The sequence below is a fragment of the Geospiza fortis genome, unplaced genomic scaffold, assembly GCF_000277835.1.
Source record: "Geospiza fortis unplaced genomic scaffold, GeoFor_1.0 scaffold85, whole genome shotgun sequence".
Taxonomy (NCBI): Eukaryota; Metazoa; Chordata; class Aves; order Passeriformes; family Thraupidae; genus Geospiza; species Geospiza fortis.
The window spans coordinates 1,745,536-1,762,876 of NW_005054358.1; the positions used below are offsets into that span (position 1 = coordinate 1,745,536).

At 49.2% G+C, this 17,341-nt stretch overlaps 1 protein-coding gene across 2 annotated transcripts in view; it reads left to right on the forward strand.

Moving 5' to 3' along the window:
- Window positions 1–1,108: 1,108 nt before the first annotated feature.
- LOC102035398 (discoidin domain-containing receptor 2-like) overlaps window positions 1,109–17,341 on the forward strand; it is a 45,073-nt gene continuing 28,840 nt past the window's right edge. Inside the window, exons 1-3 of one of the 2 annotated variants that reach the window (XM_031059241.1) lie at window positions 1,109–1,243; window positions 12,993–13,124; window positions 17,215–17,317. In XM_031059241.1, the coding sequence (XP_030915101.1) occupies window positions 13,061–13,124; window positions 17,215–17,317 (167 nt within the window). In that variant the 5' untranslated portion in view covers window positions 1,109–1,243; window positions 12,993–13,060. Of the gene's footprint in view, window positions 1,244–12,992; window positions 13,125–17,214; window positions 17,318–17,341 lie in introns of those variants that run through there. The other variant, XM_005423795.2, reaches the window with a different exon arrangement.

Genomic DNA, 17,341 nt, shown 5'->3' on the forward strand with positions numbered 1-17,341 from the left:
TGCTGTGCTTCCTGCTGGGCTTGTAGCCCAGTGCCCTCAGAGATTCTTCTCAAGCCCCAGTGCCCTTCTCAGCCATGTCAGTGTGTCCCCATCCTGCTGTGCCCCCGGGACTCTCCAGTGGCCGGGGCAGGGATGGCTGGGAGTGGAAGGGCTGTGCAGGGCTGTGCAACCCAAGAGCAGCTCTGTAGCCCAGGAGCAGTTCTGTAGCCCCTGTGCTGGGTCTGGGTGATCTCACAGAGACCTGCTGGCCCTGTTCCCAGCTGCAGTCCTGCTTGTCCTGTCACCACAGAGCCACCTGTTCATGACATTCCCACTGTCACCCTTGGGAATTATCTCCCCTGAAATGCCACAGCCTGGCTTGAGTTCTTTATTTTCCCTCATTTTCTGTATTTTTAGAGAAAGGGTACTGAATGTGATGTGCTATTCTCAGACAGCTGCATTGGTGACCTCCACTGAGTTGGGGCCCTGACCTGAGGACAGCAATGGGGTGAGCAGTTGTGATGAGCACACAGAGCCCTGGTGTCACAGCTGGGCTCTCCCTCTTCCAGGACGGGCTTTGGAAGCCAAAGTCCAAATGTCTGGGAAGTGCCTGGGGTTATAATAATTCTGTTGGCTAGACTTGCTAATAAATGACTAGTTCTGTCTCTTTTTACCTTTCCTCGTGGATGGCACAGGCTGGGGGAGGATGAGGATGAGCAGAGGTGATGTTCCTGCCGGGATCCTCCCGCCCAGCATGGGCAGCTGTGCTCGACCAGAAGGTGCAGGCTGGCTCTGCAGCCTGGCCTGCCCCTGGGACTACACGGGCCCTGCTTCCTGAGCAGGAGAGCTGCTTTATGTTGTGGTTTTACTAAATGAATTCAAAGCTTGGCCTTCCTCCAGGCAAAGTCTGGGCCAGGTGCCAGCGGAGCAGCCCCCAGGGAGAGCACTGGAGCAAGGAGGGGCCAACAGCAGGGAAGAGCAGAGGAATCCAAGAAGGCAGATTTGCCTAGAAAACAGCTCTGTTTCCATCTGCTGGGTCAGGAGTTGCTATAGGAACTGGGATGATAGAGGCAGGGCCATCTCCTGGGCCTGTCTGTGTGTGCAGAGGGAGGGAGGAGGGAGGAGTCACTCAAGTTTGAACATATCATGTGTGTGCTGGTGGAAAGTTGCAAGGAATGTCGAAACTACAGCCTGGCTCAACCTGTAGAGCTCCAAAGAGCCATAGCAGTTGTTCCCCGTGCTCAGCAGGCCCTGGCAGAGGCAGGTAGGGTCCTTGCAGCTTAACCTGGCTCTCAGCTTGGTGTCAGCTCTCTCTGTTCTCTCCCCTCCTGTTTCTGTTCTTGGATAAAGCCTTTGGAGGCTTGCTGGGAGTGGTGGAGGGGGGTTGTGCTGGGAGGTGAAGGCTTTTCTGCCTGCGAGGGAGAGGGTGGCTCTTTGCAGCTCGTTTTCCCTCCCACAGCTCCGGGAGGGTTCCCAAATCGTGGCCATTCCTTCAGGGATGTGCCTGGGCACCCCTGGGGCACACAGGCTGTTCTGTGAGCACAAAGCTGCTGCTGGCTGGGTTCTGGGCAGCAGTGCTTTATGGGGCTCCGGGAGAGTTCCCAAATCGTGGCCATTCCTTTAGGGATGTGTTCCTGGGCACCCCTGGGGCACGCAGGCTGTTCTGTGGGCACAGAGGTGCTGCTGGCTGGGTCCCGTGCAGCAGTGGGCTCTGGGGGGTGTGGGCAGTGTTCCAGCTCTGAGAGCTGCCAGGGCTGAGGCTGGGACAGATGTGCAAAGCTGGAGCTGGCAGGGAGTTCTTGTGGGCAGTGGAAAAGTGAGGGAATGTGTTCCTGTGCCCTGAGCCCAGCAGCTCCTGCCCCACATGGGTTCTGTGGGGGAGCATTGCTGTGTTCTCACCCCTTCTCCCACAGAGAGGCAGACCCTGTCCCCTCCTGAGGCGCCTACTGCAGTTCTGGTCACTGTTAAGCTTTCTCAGGCTCCCATTTACCCTGAAACACGGGAGTATGAATATGCAGGAAGGTGCTCCTGAAAATCCTCATTGTTAGGGTTAGCCATAGGGCTCTCTGGTAGCAGCCCCTCCAGATAAAATCTTATTTATTTCCTCAGTAAACCCATTTCTTTAGGTGCTGAGAACTTTCCAAAACAGTTGTATTTCTACCAAGAGTGTTCAGAGTTGCTCACTGCTCCACAGGTATTTCTTTAATAGGTTTGGCTGAAATTTCATCTGCTCTTTTTTGTGTCACAAAGGATAATCTCTTTAAAAAAAAAAAAGGTGGGTAGTGTTGTTTCTCTTTTTGAGAAGCTGCACAATAAGCTGCTGAAAACTGAAATGTGATCTCTATCCACAGAGGCAGAGCTTGCCAAACTGGCTGGGATCACAGCCCACCTACTCAGGCACCCATCTTATCACAGGCCCAGGAAAGCCCCAGAGCCTGAGTGCAGCCAGCTGTGGAATAACCTGCCCGTGCAGGAGATAACCGCTGCTCACAACAGTTACTGCTTTGCTTATGCCTGGCTGGAGCAAAATTCATCTCCAGTGTGCTCTCTTTCACTCTGTTAATGGAATTGCAGATGTTCTTATTATGGAGATCTACTTCCAATATTTTATTGAATTACTCCCACATTGCTCTGTGGCAATATGTCCCAGAGGCTCAATGCACATGGTATGCTGTGGAATTTCATTTCCTCTGTTTTAATTTGTTGTTTTTTAATTTCAGTTCATTTTCAATATGGAAAAGAGGTAAATGGGGTCCTTTTTTTTGGTTTAGGCATCATTATTTTACATGTTTCTTTTTTCCCTTCTCATCTCTCCAGTTTCTCTTGCCTTTGCCTCAAACAAACCATGATTTTCCGACTGCCACCTGCCTTATGCATAATTGCTAAATCTTATTACATCTCTGTGGGCTTCTGGTTTTTGTTGTCTCTAGAAAATTTAATCAGAATTGGTCATTCTGCCTTGCCAAAGCTGTGAAATGCTGCTCAAGATTTTTTTCTGTGTTCTTGGCTTTTCCTTTGTTTATAAGCAGAACATTTGCTTTGATTGCTTGAAATACACTGTGGTAAGCAAAGATCTTCTCTGAACTGTCTCTAATCGTGGCAGATATTTTGCTGGAATATTTAATTAATGGTACCTTCATCTCTGTACATGGGAAGTTAAATTGTATCTTGGAGAGCTGTACCAGTAAATAGCAAGCCCAGTGCGACATGGTTGGAGCTGCCTGGAAATCCTCCCTGGAGTCTCCAGGCTTGGTGCTGTGTTTCAGGTGATGTGTGAGTGTTGCCACTCACTGCTCCCATCTCTGCCAGGCACTTCATAAATTAAACTTTAAAACCACTTTGGGTCGTAAACAAAGTTTGCTGAAGCCAAATGCAACAGCTGTGTGTACCCAGACAGGGCTGCCTTGGCTGGAGGTTGTGCTCAGCCTCTGGAGAAATGGTACCCACTGAGGTCACAGCCAGAATTGTCCCCTCTGGCTCCTGGGGTGCTGTGGGAGGGCTGGAGCACTTCCCACTCGCTGCATTTTGGTATTTGGAGTTATTGCAGTCTGTGGAATGCAGTGAAGGATGGTAAGCTATGCTTCTTTCTGATACTGGAAAAGCTTCTTCAAGTCTGGTATCTTCCTGTGGCTGTAGGGCATGGCTCTCCATTTTTATTAACATTTTTTGGTGCCACTGGAGCAGAGCCCACAGTGCTCCTCAGGCAAAGGGCAGGGGCTTTTTGCCAGCTACAGGTGCTCTGAGTTTTGTTTTTACAAATATGAAGAGAAATTGCAAAACTCATAAAATGTAGCTTTTGATAATATCAGCATTTGTGGTGGTGTGAGGGAGACTAGAAGGGCAGGTCAATTAGTAGATGTTCCAAAATCCTGTTTCTAGTTTGATTTTCACTGAACTGTCTCAGAATTTGGCTTCCACCTTTGCAAAAATCAGCAGTGCTCAGGTACTATGTGCAGCTCTATGCAAGGGTTTGCTTTTCCTAGTTTTGCAAAGAGCTTCCCCAGTAATCATGTTTTAGCTTTTAAATAGGCTCAACTATGAGCAATTTGCAAAACAAAGGTTGTAGATAAGGACCTGTTACTGGTGTTTTTGAAGGTAGGCAGTTGATAAGGAAAGATGACTGAAAAAGCACAGCAAATATATCACAGGGCAGTGAGAAATATTTTAATATCTGTAAAACAAAAGAAATTTAATCAGTGGTGCTTATATTGTTGGGAAAGGTTAAACCCAACTGATTGCTGATAACAATGCAGAGAAGTAAAACATTTCTTTTCTGTTTTTGTGGAGAAGCTGGATGATGTTCTCTCAGAATACCTCCCATTGCACTGGTAACCAGGGAGGGTGTTAAACCCAAGATAACATTTCAGAGTATTTTGAAACTTGAGCAACACTGGAACCTGTTTGTTTAAAACAAATTGCCAAAGCAGCTTTCTGAGTCCTGGCTGCCAATTTGTAATAAATCTGGGAAGACCAGAGGAGTTCCAGAAGTTTGGGAAAACATAAATGTTGTAGCGGTGTTTTAAGATGGAGAAGGGAGCAGGTAAGCAGTGCAGACCAACCTCTGCCATGTTAAAGAAGGAGCATGCTCAGCAATCCCTGTGCTCTGATGGAAAGCAGATCATGTCCAAAAAAAACCAAAAAAACCACCTCAAATTGTGGGTTTAATGAGATTCCTGCACTGGTTGCCAAGAGTAGCTGCGTTGGCATCATAAACCTGGATCCTGAGGGATGCAGCCCTGCTGTGGGCCAGAGGCTGCTGCTCCCAGGAGGCAGAGGAGGCTTTGCTTTGGGAGCAGGACTGTGTTGGATCCCTGGGCAGGAACTGATCCCTGGCATGTCCTTCGTGCTTTCCTGCTTGCCTCAGCGCTGCTGGTGGGCTCTGAGCTGAGAAACACCCACTGGGCATTGTGGGGGGCTCTGATCCTTATCCCAGCCCTGCCTTGTGCCAGGGGGGCAGAGTCTCAGTGTCCCTGTTGCTGGTCAGTGCTGTGTTCAAGGAGCTGATTTAGAAAGTGCCACCTGATACCCCTCAAAAATAGTCACCAGTGGGGGAATGTGATCCCTGCACTCTGCAAGCAGAGGGTGAGGAGCTGTGCTCTGACATCAGTGTGGGACAAACTCAGCTATTCCCTGGTTTCCCTGTGAACAAGCCAATGGGAATCATGGCAAAATCTGACTGGAGGGAGCCTCTGTCTCACCAAGGAGAAGCTTGGGAGAAACTATTGAGTAAATTAATACTGAGTCTTGGTTCCCTGAGCAGGCTGGTGGAGTCAGGGGGGTTCAGCTGGGACAAGAGGCAGCTCTGGAGTACCCAAGAGCAGATTGACAAGGAGGTGCATAGCAGGAGGATTGACAGTGATTGTCAATGAGATAACAGGAGTTTCTGCCTTGGGATAAAGAGGGATAAAGTTTTCCTTCTTCAGACAGCTGAGCAGTGGGAGAGGTTGTCCAGAGAGGTGGAGGGAGCTTCCATCCTTGGGGGATTTTACGACACAGCTGGACAAAGCCCCGTGCAGGCTGCTCTGAAACTGGTGCTAACCCTGCTTGGAGTAGGAGCTGGGATTAGATGCTCTCCTGGGGATCTCCTCTAGCCCAAATAATTCCACAGCTCAGCAACCTGATCTCCTTCTGAGTGCAAGTTAGAGCACAGTTAAGTAAAAGGTTATAGTGGAGCCCCCTGAGAACAGGGAGGGAGGAAGGTGGTTTAGATGGAGTGCTCTTAATACCCCATCTGTCATCTCTGTGGTTAACATGTCCAGGGGATGGTTGCTATGTGAGACTTTGCAGTGGAAGATTGCAGGTCTTGAGAGAACTATTGCTGACTTTTAGTTGATGTATTTTAAGGATTGTTAAAAAAAAAGAAAAAAGCTGGAGAGAGATGCCAGTGTTTAGGAACAGTGAAAATGCCAGTGTGCTGAGTGTTCTTTGGGCCTGTCAGGGTGGGAAGGAAGCTCTGGAAAGGGACAGTAAGGGACGCTGCTCCTTGGGCAGGGACAAGGGAGGTGCTTGGAACTGCTGGTTTGTGCACAATCTTGTTTCCCTGCCACTTCTGTCCTACAGAAACATCAGTACTGTAGCCTGGAGCTGGGAACTGGAGCCTCTGCAGCTGAGGGGATGTGTATTTTGGAGGGTGTACTGGAGGCTCCCCTGCCCCTGCTGCTGGGGAATGGCCCTGTCCTGAGCAGGGCCCTGGCAGGTCTGGCTGGGTCATGGGAAGCGCTTCCAGGTTCCTTGGTTCAGATGAGCACAGAGTTCCTGTACCCTGGGTTGGGGGACAAGCTTTGGTTTTGGTTTAGCTGAGCTAAAACCCACCTTGTGGTGCAGTGAATTTGCATTTCCTTATCTTTGGCTTTATCTTTGTAATGGTTTATAATTTTGGCCTTGTTACTTGGATGGATTAAATTACATTTAATGCACATTCATTTATCTCCAAGTCTGGTTTTGTGACAGAAGTGCGCTGGGCAGTTTCACAAACTGAGGACACCCCACTCCTGTAGGACTGGCTGACAGGCAGTGGGAAAAAGCTGAAAGATTAATTGGTCTTGTGCAGAAACACCAGCATCTGTCTGGGCTGTGGGTGAGGCACTGCCTCATGTTTGAGTCCATGGGCAGAAGCTGCTCCCAGTGCTAAATGCTGTGGTGTGGGTGACTGAAATGCTGTTTTTCTCCAAAAATCTAGCAGGAGTGAGGTGTCACTTTCTTCATGACCCCATTAAGATGTTTGGCTACAACATGGAAAACAAGACTCAAACCCTCCTCAGCCTCAGGGCCGGCCTATCCCCACCTCTCAAGAGGGTGACCACGGAGTACACCCAGTCCTTGGTGTTCCCATTCCTCTGCCACTGCCTCAGACTCAGCTCTGTGGTGTCCCTGTCCCACCCCAAGTGCCACTCCTGAATGTTGTCCTTTTGGTCCCACATTTGTGTTTCTTGTGACAGGTTTCTCAATGCCTCCTCAAAGATGATGCTGGAGCCTATTCCTGTCTCAATTTCCCTGTTCCTGTGACTTACTTCTCACATGTATTTTGATTAACCCAACCCTTTCACCTAAAATCTGTTTGCTTTTATCTGTCCAGCCTTGTTGCTGCTCTGGACATCACTTTGAGCAGAAATAGTGGCACCTCTATGTCCCCCACCGTGTTCCAAAGATTGCAATGGATTTTTCTTCTTTCTGACCACCTCTGTTGGTGCCTAAATCCCAAATCTCCTGTTGCAGCCTTGCACTTCATGCCAGGATCTTGCTGGCCCTGCCCAGCTGCCCTGTCACTCTGACACAATGAATTTTGGTGTCACTGTTGGCACTTGGTTTGTCCAGGTGCCATCCACTTGTCACGTAGAGACCTCTCCACTGCTGCCTGGCTGATTGAATCCAGGGAGAGAGACACCACACTCAGAGCTCACCTGAGGGGAAATTTGTTGCCCTATTTTCGTGGGGCTCCTGCACAAGCAGCATGGCTTGGTCCATCCTTCACCCTCCAGCAGCTCTGCTGGAGGGGGTGGCCATGTTCTCTGGCCAGCAGCCCTGCTCTGTTTTTGTCAATTTTGTGCCAGTATTTGAATTGTAAACTAAGCAGAACATTTCAAAAAGTGATCAGAATTCTTTCTGCTAAGCATTTTCATTACCAAATTCTGTTTGGTCCAAACCAGAGCTGCATGTGCAGCCTGGGGAAGGCTGCTGGGGCTGAGGTCTCTCAGATTAACTCTGAGGCAAAGAGAAAAGCTCTACCATTGTTTTGGAGCCAGAAAAATGGAAATCACACTTCCCAGCCTCTTATTTCTTCAGGCATCAGATATTGCCTCAATTATTGGCTTTGCTTCTTCCTCATGGAATTCCTTTAGGAATGCTAGGAGATGTCATCCACTCCTCCTGATTGTTCCTGGACCCCTTCTGAGGATGGTGTGATTCAGGATAGCCTCTCCTGTTGTACACAGAGCTCTGTGTGTGATACTCTCTGTGTCTTGTGGAGTTTCTTGGTGTGGCTCTGGGCATCTGGAATGGGATTCCTGCAGCAAACCCTCAGGTCTCACTCCGGGATAATGATCTGCAAAGGAACCAGTTAAAACAAATGCCTGTTTCAGTTGGGATCTAGAGAGGCTTGCAAACATGCCAGACCTCTGTAATGGATCTCTGGAGGGAGAGCAGGGCCTGGAGGAGCTCCAAGTCCCACCTTCCTCATGCACATCACTGAAGAACAGCTCCCTCCTGTGCTCGCTGGGCCTTTGCTGTGCCCTGGGTCACAGCCAGCTGCTCCTCCGTGGAGGCATGGACTGGCTTTTCAGGCATGCTATCTGCTGGGTTTATTGGGGAAAAGTGCCCTCTTTTGCATTTCTTGGTGAGTTTTTCAACAAGTAGATTTTTTTCCACTCTCCCAATGATTGTAACAGGATTTTATTCTCCTGCAGCCAGCTGTTAGCAATTAGCAACTTGATCCAGTCGGGCCTGGGAACAGAGTTTAACACTTTCTTGCCTCTCAGAGGATGTTGCTAATCCTGTTTTTACTGGTTTCAGGCTTGTGCTGTAGTTTTGGCACTTGGTGTGTATGTGTGGGCGGGGTGGGAAGATAGGCATGAGTACAGCAAAGGACTAATGGAGCTGAAAGAAAAGTATTGAGCCATTTACACAGGAAAAGTCCTTAGTAAGATGATTCCCAAGCAGTTTGTACAGAGGGGTTGTATTTAGTAGTAATTCCAGTGTGTCCTAGCTCTGGGAAGTGTACAACTTGGGAATCCAATCTGCTCCTGGATGAGATTGAGACTCAGCACCAACCAACACCAGTAGTTCTTCAAACAGTGATTTCTGCAGCTGGAGCTCCTGAGTGGGGCTGAAAATATTTCACCCTCTGGAGGGGGAAAACCACTCTTGCTGACCCTGCTTAGCACTGCAGCAGCTGAGAAATGGCAATGTTTGCTCCCTCTGTCCATCACCTCCCCCAGGACTCGCTGACAGGCGCTTTGGTGATCCAGCACTGGGAGCCAAATGTGGTGGGGAAAACAAACCCAGCAGAGTCTGAACCAGCTGTTGAGGTGCCTGGGCAGGGCTGCACTGCTGGAAATGTTCACCTCTGCCACACACAAAGGTGAGAATTCATGGTACCAAACCGGGGGAGACAGGGCTAGTCCAGACCAGCCTTTTCTTCTGTCAGCAATGGAGACACATCCGTAGAGGATTCATCCTGCTTGTCTTGGATACCCTTTAAGCAAGGGCCCAATTCAAAGCCAGCTTTTGTAGGCACAGAGCTGCTGACAGGTGAGCTCTAGATCAGCTCTGGAGCTTTTCTTTCCTCTCCTGGAGGCCAGACTGGCCTCTATGGCTGCATCTTCTAATTCTGGCTTGCAGTTCCCCCAAACCACGCTATTTTTGTGGACCTGCAGAGGTCCATGTGCCCATCAAGTCCTGAGAAGCCCCTGGTTCTCAGGTGGCACCTATACCTGTCTGTGCTCCCCAGTTTGTACCTTTTCTCCAGTGCTGGTTGGGTGGCAGGAGCTGAAATGGTGCTTGGGCATTTCTGTGTGACTTCCTTTGTCCCCACACCTCATTCCTTCCTTCCTCCTGATATTTTACATCCTTATTTAACCACCTGAATGTGATGATGATGTGACTGGCTCTGTGGCAGTACAAAAGGTGTCATAAAACAAATGGGCATTTCCCTTGTGGTGCTTGTTCAGATGAGATAATGGTGGTGCTTGTGGTGCATTTATTCGGTTGCTGTGACACTGGTGGCTGTTGTCATTTTGAGAGGACAAGGGGACACAGCACAACTGTTGTTATCAAAGGAAAGTCCTCATGTTAAGTGTCAAGGTGAGCCCCTCAGTGCCTGCAGCCCATCCCAGCTGGGCTGTGAGTGCTGTGCTCATGCAGAGGGTGGATGATGATGCCCTGCTCTTGATCCTTCTTTGCTGGGCTTTTGGACGAAGTGATAAACAGAGGCATTTGAACATTTACTGCTGTCTGGGGCTGCTCTCATTTCTTTCTTGTTCCAGCAGTGGGGCTTGGGCCCTCAGCCTAACCACAGTGCCTGTTTCAGTGCTTTCCAGCCATCTTTCCCCTTATTCCTGGACAAGTTGGAGAGAAATCCCTGTGTGCTTTGGTGGAGCCAGCCCGAAGCTCACACAGTTTGCCCGGCTCTGGAGGGAGGATGGGGGTGTGCAGTCTGTGTGTGGTGTTGTTGGCCATTTGAGGGCTCCTTGTTGGGAGGGTTTAAATGCAGTTCAGAAGTCACCTGGGACACATCTCCAAGCTGCTCTTCTCCTTCCAGAGCCTCCTCAACAAGCTCTGATCAGTGGCTGTGGGAAATGAATTTGTAGAGAATTCTTAAAACCTGATAGAAAGTTTACATAGTATGTAGACTTTGAGATAAGAAATATTAACTTTAAAATACTATAGAATAAGGCAGATACTGTTGAGAGAGAAATTGAACTAGAAACAAGTTTCAAAGGATAGCTTTGTAAATAAGACTAGATGCTTTGGAGAAATAGAATTATGAAAGATGTATTGTAGTAGGACTCACTAGTAGGGGTAATTTCAGATAATTGGTTTTAAGGTATTTATAGCATAGTGTGATTAAAACTGTTTATAATATATTATAATTACAAAATAATTAACTTCTGATAGTTATAGCGTGACTTATAACATCTGTATTGTATCATCCTTCACATGAGGCTAAAATCGAATAAAAGTTTTTAAAACACCTCTCAGTTGCCCCATCTCTATGCCAAATCCAACAAGTGGCTGGTTCAGGTTGGGCACCCACAGGAAGGATCTATGCCAGACTTGAGCCCTGTGGTGCAGCTGCTCTGGGCCATGGCCAGGGCACCACCACAGGTCTCTGCTGAGCTCCCATCACCTCCTGCAGGAAGGTGGCTCAAGTTAAAGCCTTGGTGTTGGTGACATGTCCCTTTCTCAGGTCCTGCCACAGGACTGTCTCCCCCAGTGCTGAATTCTCTGCAGTTCCCTTTGCAGGTCCTGCTTTAGGAGCTCCCAGCACACCTTAGCAAATCACCTGCATAAATTAACACCCACCAGGCCATCTTCAAACTGCCCCAAAACTTCTCTACAAAGTTTCCTTCCAGTTGAGTACACAAAGTCTCTTCTCTGTGGGAGTTGCAGTCTGCCCTGGGATAGTAGAAATCAATGTGTTTTCAGCAGCAATTCTTTCTGCTAAGTGTTTTCATTACCAAATTCTGTTTGGTCCAAACGAGAGCTGCATGTGCTCCTGGGGAAGGCTGCTGGGGCTGAGGTCTCTCAGATTAACTCTGAGGCAAAGAGAAAAGCTCTACCATTGTTTTGGAGCCAGAAAAATGGAAATCACACTTCCCAGCCTCTTATTTCTTCAAGTATCAGATATTGCCTCAATTATTGGCTTTGCTTCTTCCCCATTGAATTCCTTTATGGAATGCTAGGAGATGCCATCCACTCCTCCTGATTGTTCCTGGACATCTTCTGAGGATACTTAATTCACCTCCTTCCATTCCAGGAGGAAAGGATGGCCTGGCATGCACAGACAGCTGCAGAGTGCTTGGTCAAAACCTCTTCTGTGGTCACCAGACCCTCCTGCTGAGCTCTGGGCTTGTGCTTTGCTTTTGCAGGCTCACCACAGGGGCTGCCATGGGATCACAGCCCCTTCCCAGCCAGGGTGCTCGTGTGGGGAGCCAGGGGCAGGAGGGGCCTGGTGATTTTAAGGGGATTTTTGGTTGCCTGGCTGGGCACAGCCACCCAGCATTAGCTCCCCCTCCTGCCTGCGTGCTTGGCTCCCTTCCCAAGAAGGCCCTCAGTTGTTTTTCAGGCTCAGAGCCATCTTTTCTGATGGAATCCAGCAGGGACAATGGCCAGTAGCATGTCCTTAGGAAAGAGAATAAAAACAGGGCAAGCTCCAGTGATTCTAACCCCGATTTAGCTTCTGGGTGTCCAGCAATCTGCAGCTGGGGGGATTTCCCAAGCCAAAGGTTTTACCTTTGGGTTTAAGGAGCTGTATTCCTTGGGTATCCACGGCAGCTCAGGGCTGTGACTTGTACAGTTTAATTATGTTGGGAGGAAAAAGAGCCTTTTGTTACCAATCTCTGAGCTAATGGCATCTGATGCTCCTGCATGCATGCATGCACTGCCACAATGGTGGAACCTTTTATAGCCTCTCCTCCTTCACTAGCAAATCTCAACATTCAGTGTTGCCTTGTTACTAAAACTCCGAGGATTCTTGAGCAAACAGCTTTGGGCCCTGGCAACTTTACATTTATTGATTTGTTCTGTTTTCTTTTCTCCTGGCATTCCATGATGAGACAGAGCCTCTAACCTGCCTTGTGTGAAATTATCCTCCAGTATGGAGCCTCCCAAGGCTCTTTGTAGTGAATGTGGGCACAAAGAATTCACAAAACTGCTGATCTGACCTCCTGTTCCTTTAGGTGTTATCATGGCTTTCCAATGAAATTGCCAGTGTTTAGGCCTTTGCTATTTTCCTTATTTCCAAACAGGAAATGAAGTGTGCTCACCTGGGTGAGTGCACGTGCACTTTTGGCAGCAGTGTGGACGTGCAGGGCGAGATTATTTTCACCCTTCTCTGGACCTTTATCTTAAAGCTGTGTGGCAAGCTCCAAGGTGCCTGCTTGGCTGCTTGGTGCCAAGGTTTAGGTGGATAAAGCCTTCTTGGGGAGCCTGGTTGGACTGCCTGGGTTCATTTGTAGCTATTGGTTAATTTAGTAAGGAAAGTGAAGTGTTGATGAGGGAGAGATTGCTTTGCACTGGACTTGTTTAATTGCAGTTAAACGTGTGCATCCATCCACCCAGGAGCCAGGCAGCTGAGGGCCTGGCAGATGGATTGCACTGGGAGCTTTAGGAGTGGTGTGGCCGGTCAAGTGATCATTGGTTCCTTTCTAAGCCTCTGATCTGGTGATGAGCAGAGCAGGGCTGAGGTCAAAGTCACTCCTGAAGGCAGGGAAGATTGCCCAGCCCATCACGAGGCAATGACACAGAGCAGCCCTGTCTCTGGAGGACTCATCCTCTCTCTTTGCTTTGTCTTTCAGAGATGTAGATGGCAGCTGCTGCCTTTGAAGGACTCGTCTGACCCTGTGCAGCACCTCCAGTTGCTACCATGATCTTCTGCATGCTGCTGCTGGCCTCCCTGCCTGAGCCCTCTGGCGCCGAAGTCAACCCTGGTAGGAGCTGCCAGGCTGGGAGGGGACTCCTCTCCCACCTCCTGTGTGCTCCTTCTCTCCTTTCTTTGCCTCTCCTGGGGATTGAGTGTGAGGGCTGCACGTAGAGATAATCACTGATGTAGTTCCCAAATGTCCTCTGGACTGAGATATTCCTGGGCAGCTGTGCTGGGGTGGGACACTCCTGCCAGTCCCAGAAGGCCAGGCACATGGACATCCTCCTTTCTCTGCCCACCCAGGCCTGTCTTGGGCTCTGAATTTCCCTCCAGCACTTTGGCTGTGTGTTCTGCAGAGCAAACCTCGCTCCAGAGTGGCTCAGAGGTTCTGTGCTCGCTGTGGAAAACAAATTTCCAGTTTGCAAAGCATCAGCCCCAGCTGTCCAGCCAGCAAGGGGCATTCTGGAGAGACAAGTGTGGAAGGACAGATGTAAACCTTACCTGGCACAAAGATAGGGTGGAGATAGGGATATGAGCCTGAGTCCCTGTGGAGGGCAGGACCTCTTATCCTACAGCATTTGGCAGGAGACAGCCAGGATGGAGATGAGTAAGATAATGGTCTGCAATGTGTTGCAAAAATTCCTGTGATGAGGTGTTTTGAGCTGGAGACAGTCCGTGAAACAAATGAGTTTAATCCTTTTCCAGTGAGGCAGCAGTGCTACCCTGAGGGCCTGTGCTGGCTCTGCTGGGGCTGCCTCTGTTTGTCTGGAGCCCTTTGTGGCTGGCTCTGACCCTGCTCTGGCCTGTGGATGTTTGCAGAGGTTTGAGGTTGTGCTGCAAGCAGCCAGAAGTGAAGTGAGGGTTGTGTGGGAGCTCAGCAGCATTCCTGTGCTCCCTGTTGCACAGCATTCCCTGCACCACACACACACCCAGCCTGGGACTGGGGCTGCCATCTGCTCCAAACCTCACAGAGGAGAGGGAAGGCAGCAGGGCCAGCCCTGTGCAGGCTCCTTTGGATGGTGGTTGGTGCAGGAACAGCTCTTCCACACCAGCTCCAGGGAGGTGGCTGGGCTCTGAGCACAGCTCTGTGATTCCTGCAGGAATCTTCCATCCAGAAATAACCCCCACACCTCTCAGCTCTGCCTGTGCCATCCTCAGGCAGCTTTCCTTCCTCAGCTCCCCGAGCTGCTCCGGTGCCTCTGCCTGGGGCTGGCCCTGCTCTTCCCAGACAGATTCCAGCACCTTGACCCAGCTGGTGCTCCTGGCTCTGGTGCCACAGGCTCCATGGCTTATCCTGCCCTCCTGATGTGCTCCAGGAGCAGCCTGAAGTATGTCCTCATTGCCTTATAACCCACAGGGGCTGCTTTGGGGCTGATTTCAGACCTGTGCAGCAGGGTCCTGCTGAGTCTCTTGTCTTGCTTCCCCGACAGACAAGCTGGGCCACCTCTCTGAGCCCCAGGCTCTCCTGAGTGCCCAGTAAAGGGTCCTGGTGCCACCTGAACAGAACCCAAGGATGGTTTTGCTCCAAATAGGTGCATTTGGTGAGAGCCTCATGCTGCTAGTTTTGGTGAGAGCTGTGGCCACGCTCAGAGTGCATTCCTCAATGCCAAGGACACTCTGGGTTCTGCTGCCAGCCCTGGGGTTGTGACCAAATGGGTTTTGTGCAGGGTTGCACGAAGACTCAGTCCCCCAGAGTCCTCCCCGGGCAGCTCTCCATCTGGCACTGCTGGCCAGTGTGTGTCTGACCTTTAAATAAGGTGTGAGCACACAGGACTGCCACTGCAGCAGCACAAAAAGCACTTTCTGCTCTCTGATGCTGACCTCACCCTTTTGGAACATCTCTGTGCACACCCACAGCTCAGCAGCAGATCAGGGTGTGCATGGACAGGTGAGATGAAGACAGCCTGGGCTGGTTTGGCTCCCAGATAACCTGGTTGTGCAGGGTGGGAGCAGTGCCTGGGGCTCCTGGCTGGATCCCAGCAGACACCAGTTCCCTCCAGGGAATTCAGGCCCCCTGACCAACCCCAGGCTGAATGTTGGTTTGTCCAGGTGCCATCCACGTGTCATGTAGAGGCCTCTCCACTGCTGTCTGGTTGATTGACTCCAGGGAGACAGACACCACACTGAATTCACCTGAGGGGAAGCTGCTATCACCCCGTGGGTGGTACCAGGGTCCCCCAGCTCAGTGGCCTGGCCCCATCCCTCTGGCTCTGGCTGGGCTGGCACACAGCAGAGCTTTACCCCAGGGATGCCCTCAGCTCCCTGCAGCCTCCAGAGCCACTGCTTGGGTATTTATTTGCTTGTGGTGGCTGAGAGTTTCTTCAGCTGTTTTTTTGAACTCATGGGAAACTGGCATTGGAGTGTTTAATAGGTTAAGGATTTATATTCTATTTTTGAACTCTCCTACCTGACCTTTTGATTCATCCTGGTTCTGGTGTTCTGAGACAGCAAGGATATCTGTTGTTCAATAGAAATTATCTTTGTAATATTTCAGTAATCCCTTTTGTAAAGACAAGTGCAGATCTTTCCTTCATCATCTATGTTGCCTTCTCTGCCTTTTGATGATGAAAGGGAGGAGCAAGAGCTCTGTTCCTTATCTGCCTGGCATCTGGCCATGGATACAGGCAGTGCTGTAATGCTAATTCTAGTTTGTTTTATAGGTATTCCCATGATTAAAAAAAAACATTAAAATACACTAATTTTAATATTTAACATTTAACAATATTAAGTATTAAATTTATTAAATAAATAGTTAATGTTTATTACTATTTAAATATTGAATTTTTAAAATATTGAATATTTTAATATTAAATAACCTGGTATCATTAGTGAATGTTGTCACCTCACCAGCTATCTCCTTTACCCCATGATTTAGGAATGCTTAGCACATCACACATTTCACTGATCCAGTGCCTAACAGCTGCAGGCAAACCCTGTTGAAGCCCCACCCTCTGTTTGCAAACATTTCTACATCAGATCTGTCAGTGATTCAACCTGAGGTGCTTTATCCTGTGTAGTGATAACAGCATTCAGGTTTTCATGCCTCTGTCTTGTCTTGTAGCTTCTGAGCCTGCTGAATGGATTTCATGGAATGCCAGAATCTCCTGAGTTGGAAGGGACCCAGGAGGACCCTTGAAGTGCAGCTCCTGTTGAGCTGTGTCCAGGTTTGGTACGAGGGTGGCAGGAGATCGTCTCCAAGGTCCCTTCCAACCCAGCCCATCTGGGATTTTGGGAACCCAGGAGGACACCCAGGGCAGCCCTGCCTGAGGGAGAGGCAGCCAGAGCTGCTCCTGTGGCTGGCAGTGAATACATTCAGATTTAGAGTTTGCCCAAACATCTCTGATATTCCAGGACATGTTTAAAAACTGTCAGGAGAGGGAACCTGGAGGCCAGCTGGGATTTGTCAGCTGCATCTGCAGGGTTCTGGTGTGGGGAGCTGTGGAGATGCATGGCCTGAGCCAGGTGTGTCTGTGCTCCATGGAGGCACCAGGTTTGAGAGCATTCCCAGGCTGGGTGAAGTGCTGGCTCCAGTTGGGGCAGGAGCAGGCTGGGATGAGGCAGGATGGATGGACAGGGGCTCAGGGTCAGATGGGAACTGCAGCCTGCAGTGGCAGGACAAAGCAGACGTTTCCATGACTTGTCATCTCTAATAGCTGTTTAACTTCTCCCCTGTATCTGAACTGGTGAGGGTAATAACTGTTCCCATTTGAGCACAAGTCAAGCATCCAGTTTGTTCTCCAGGGGAAGAAAAATCTTGGTCAAATCCTTCCTTTTTATGTCACATCATTATTGATGAATAATTTCCCATTGTAAAATGGGCCCATTCAACAGTAACAATAATATAATTTTGGGATTTCTGGGATTTCATGCTCTTAAAATGTTTCTTTGTAAAGTTTTTGCCTTGCTGGGCTCTGCTGAATGATATTGTTAGTCTAATGCATTACTTATAATTTCAATTTGTGATAATTATTATGTATTTAATAAATTTTTTTTGCATTCTTTTGCATTCACTTTTTTTTTTTTTGCATTCTTTTGCATTTTAGCATTACCATATTTATTCTCTAGATGTGATAGCCTTTTAATTAAACTTGCCTGGTGATTTGAAAAGGGATGAGTGCTGACCTTTGTTGTTTGCTTGCCTGTGTTGCCCTTTGCAGCCATCTGTCGTTACCCCCTGGGGATGCACGAGGGCACCATCAGGGACGAGGACATCACTGCTTCCAGCCAGTGGTACGACTCCACAGGGCCCCAGTATGCACGGTGGGTTCACCTCTCACTCCTAAT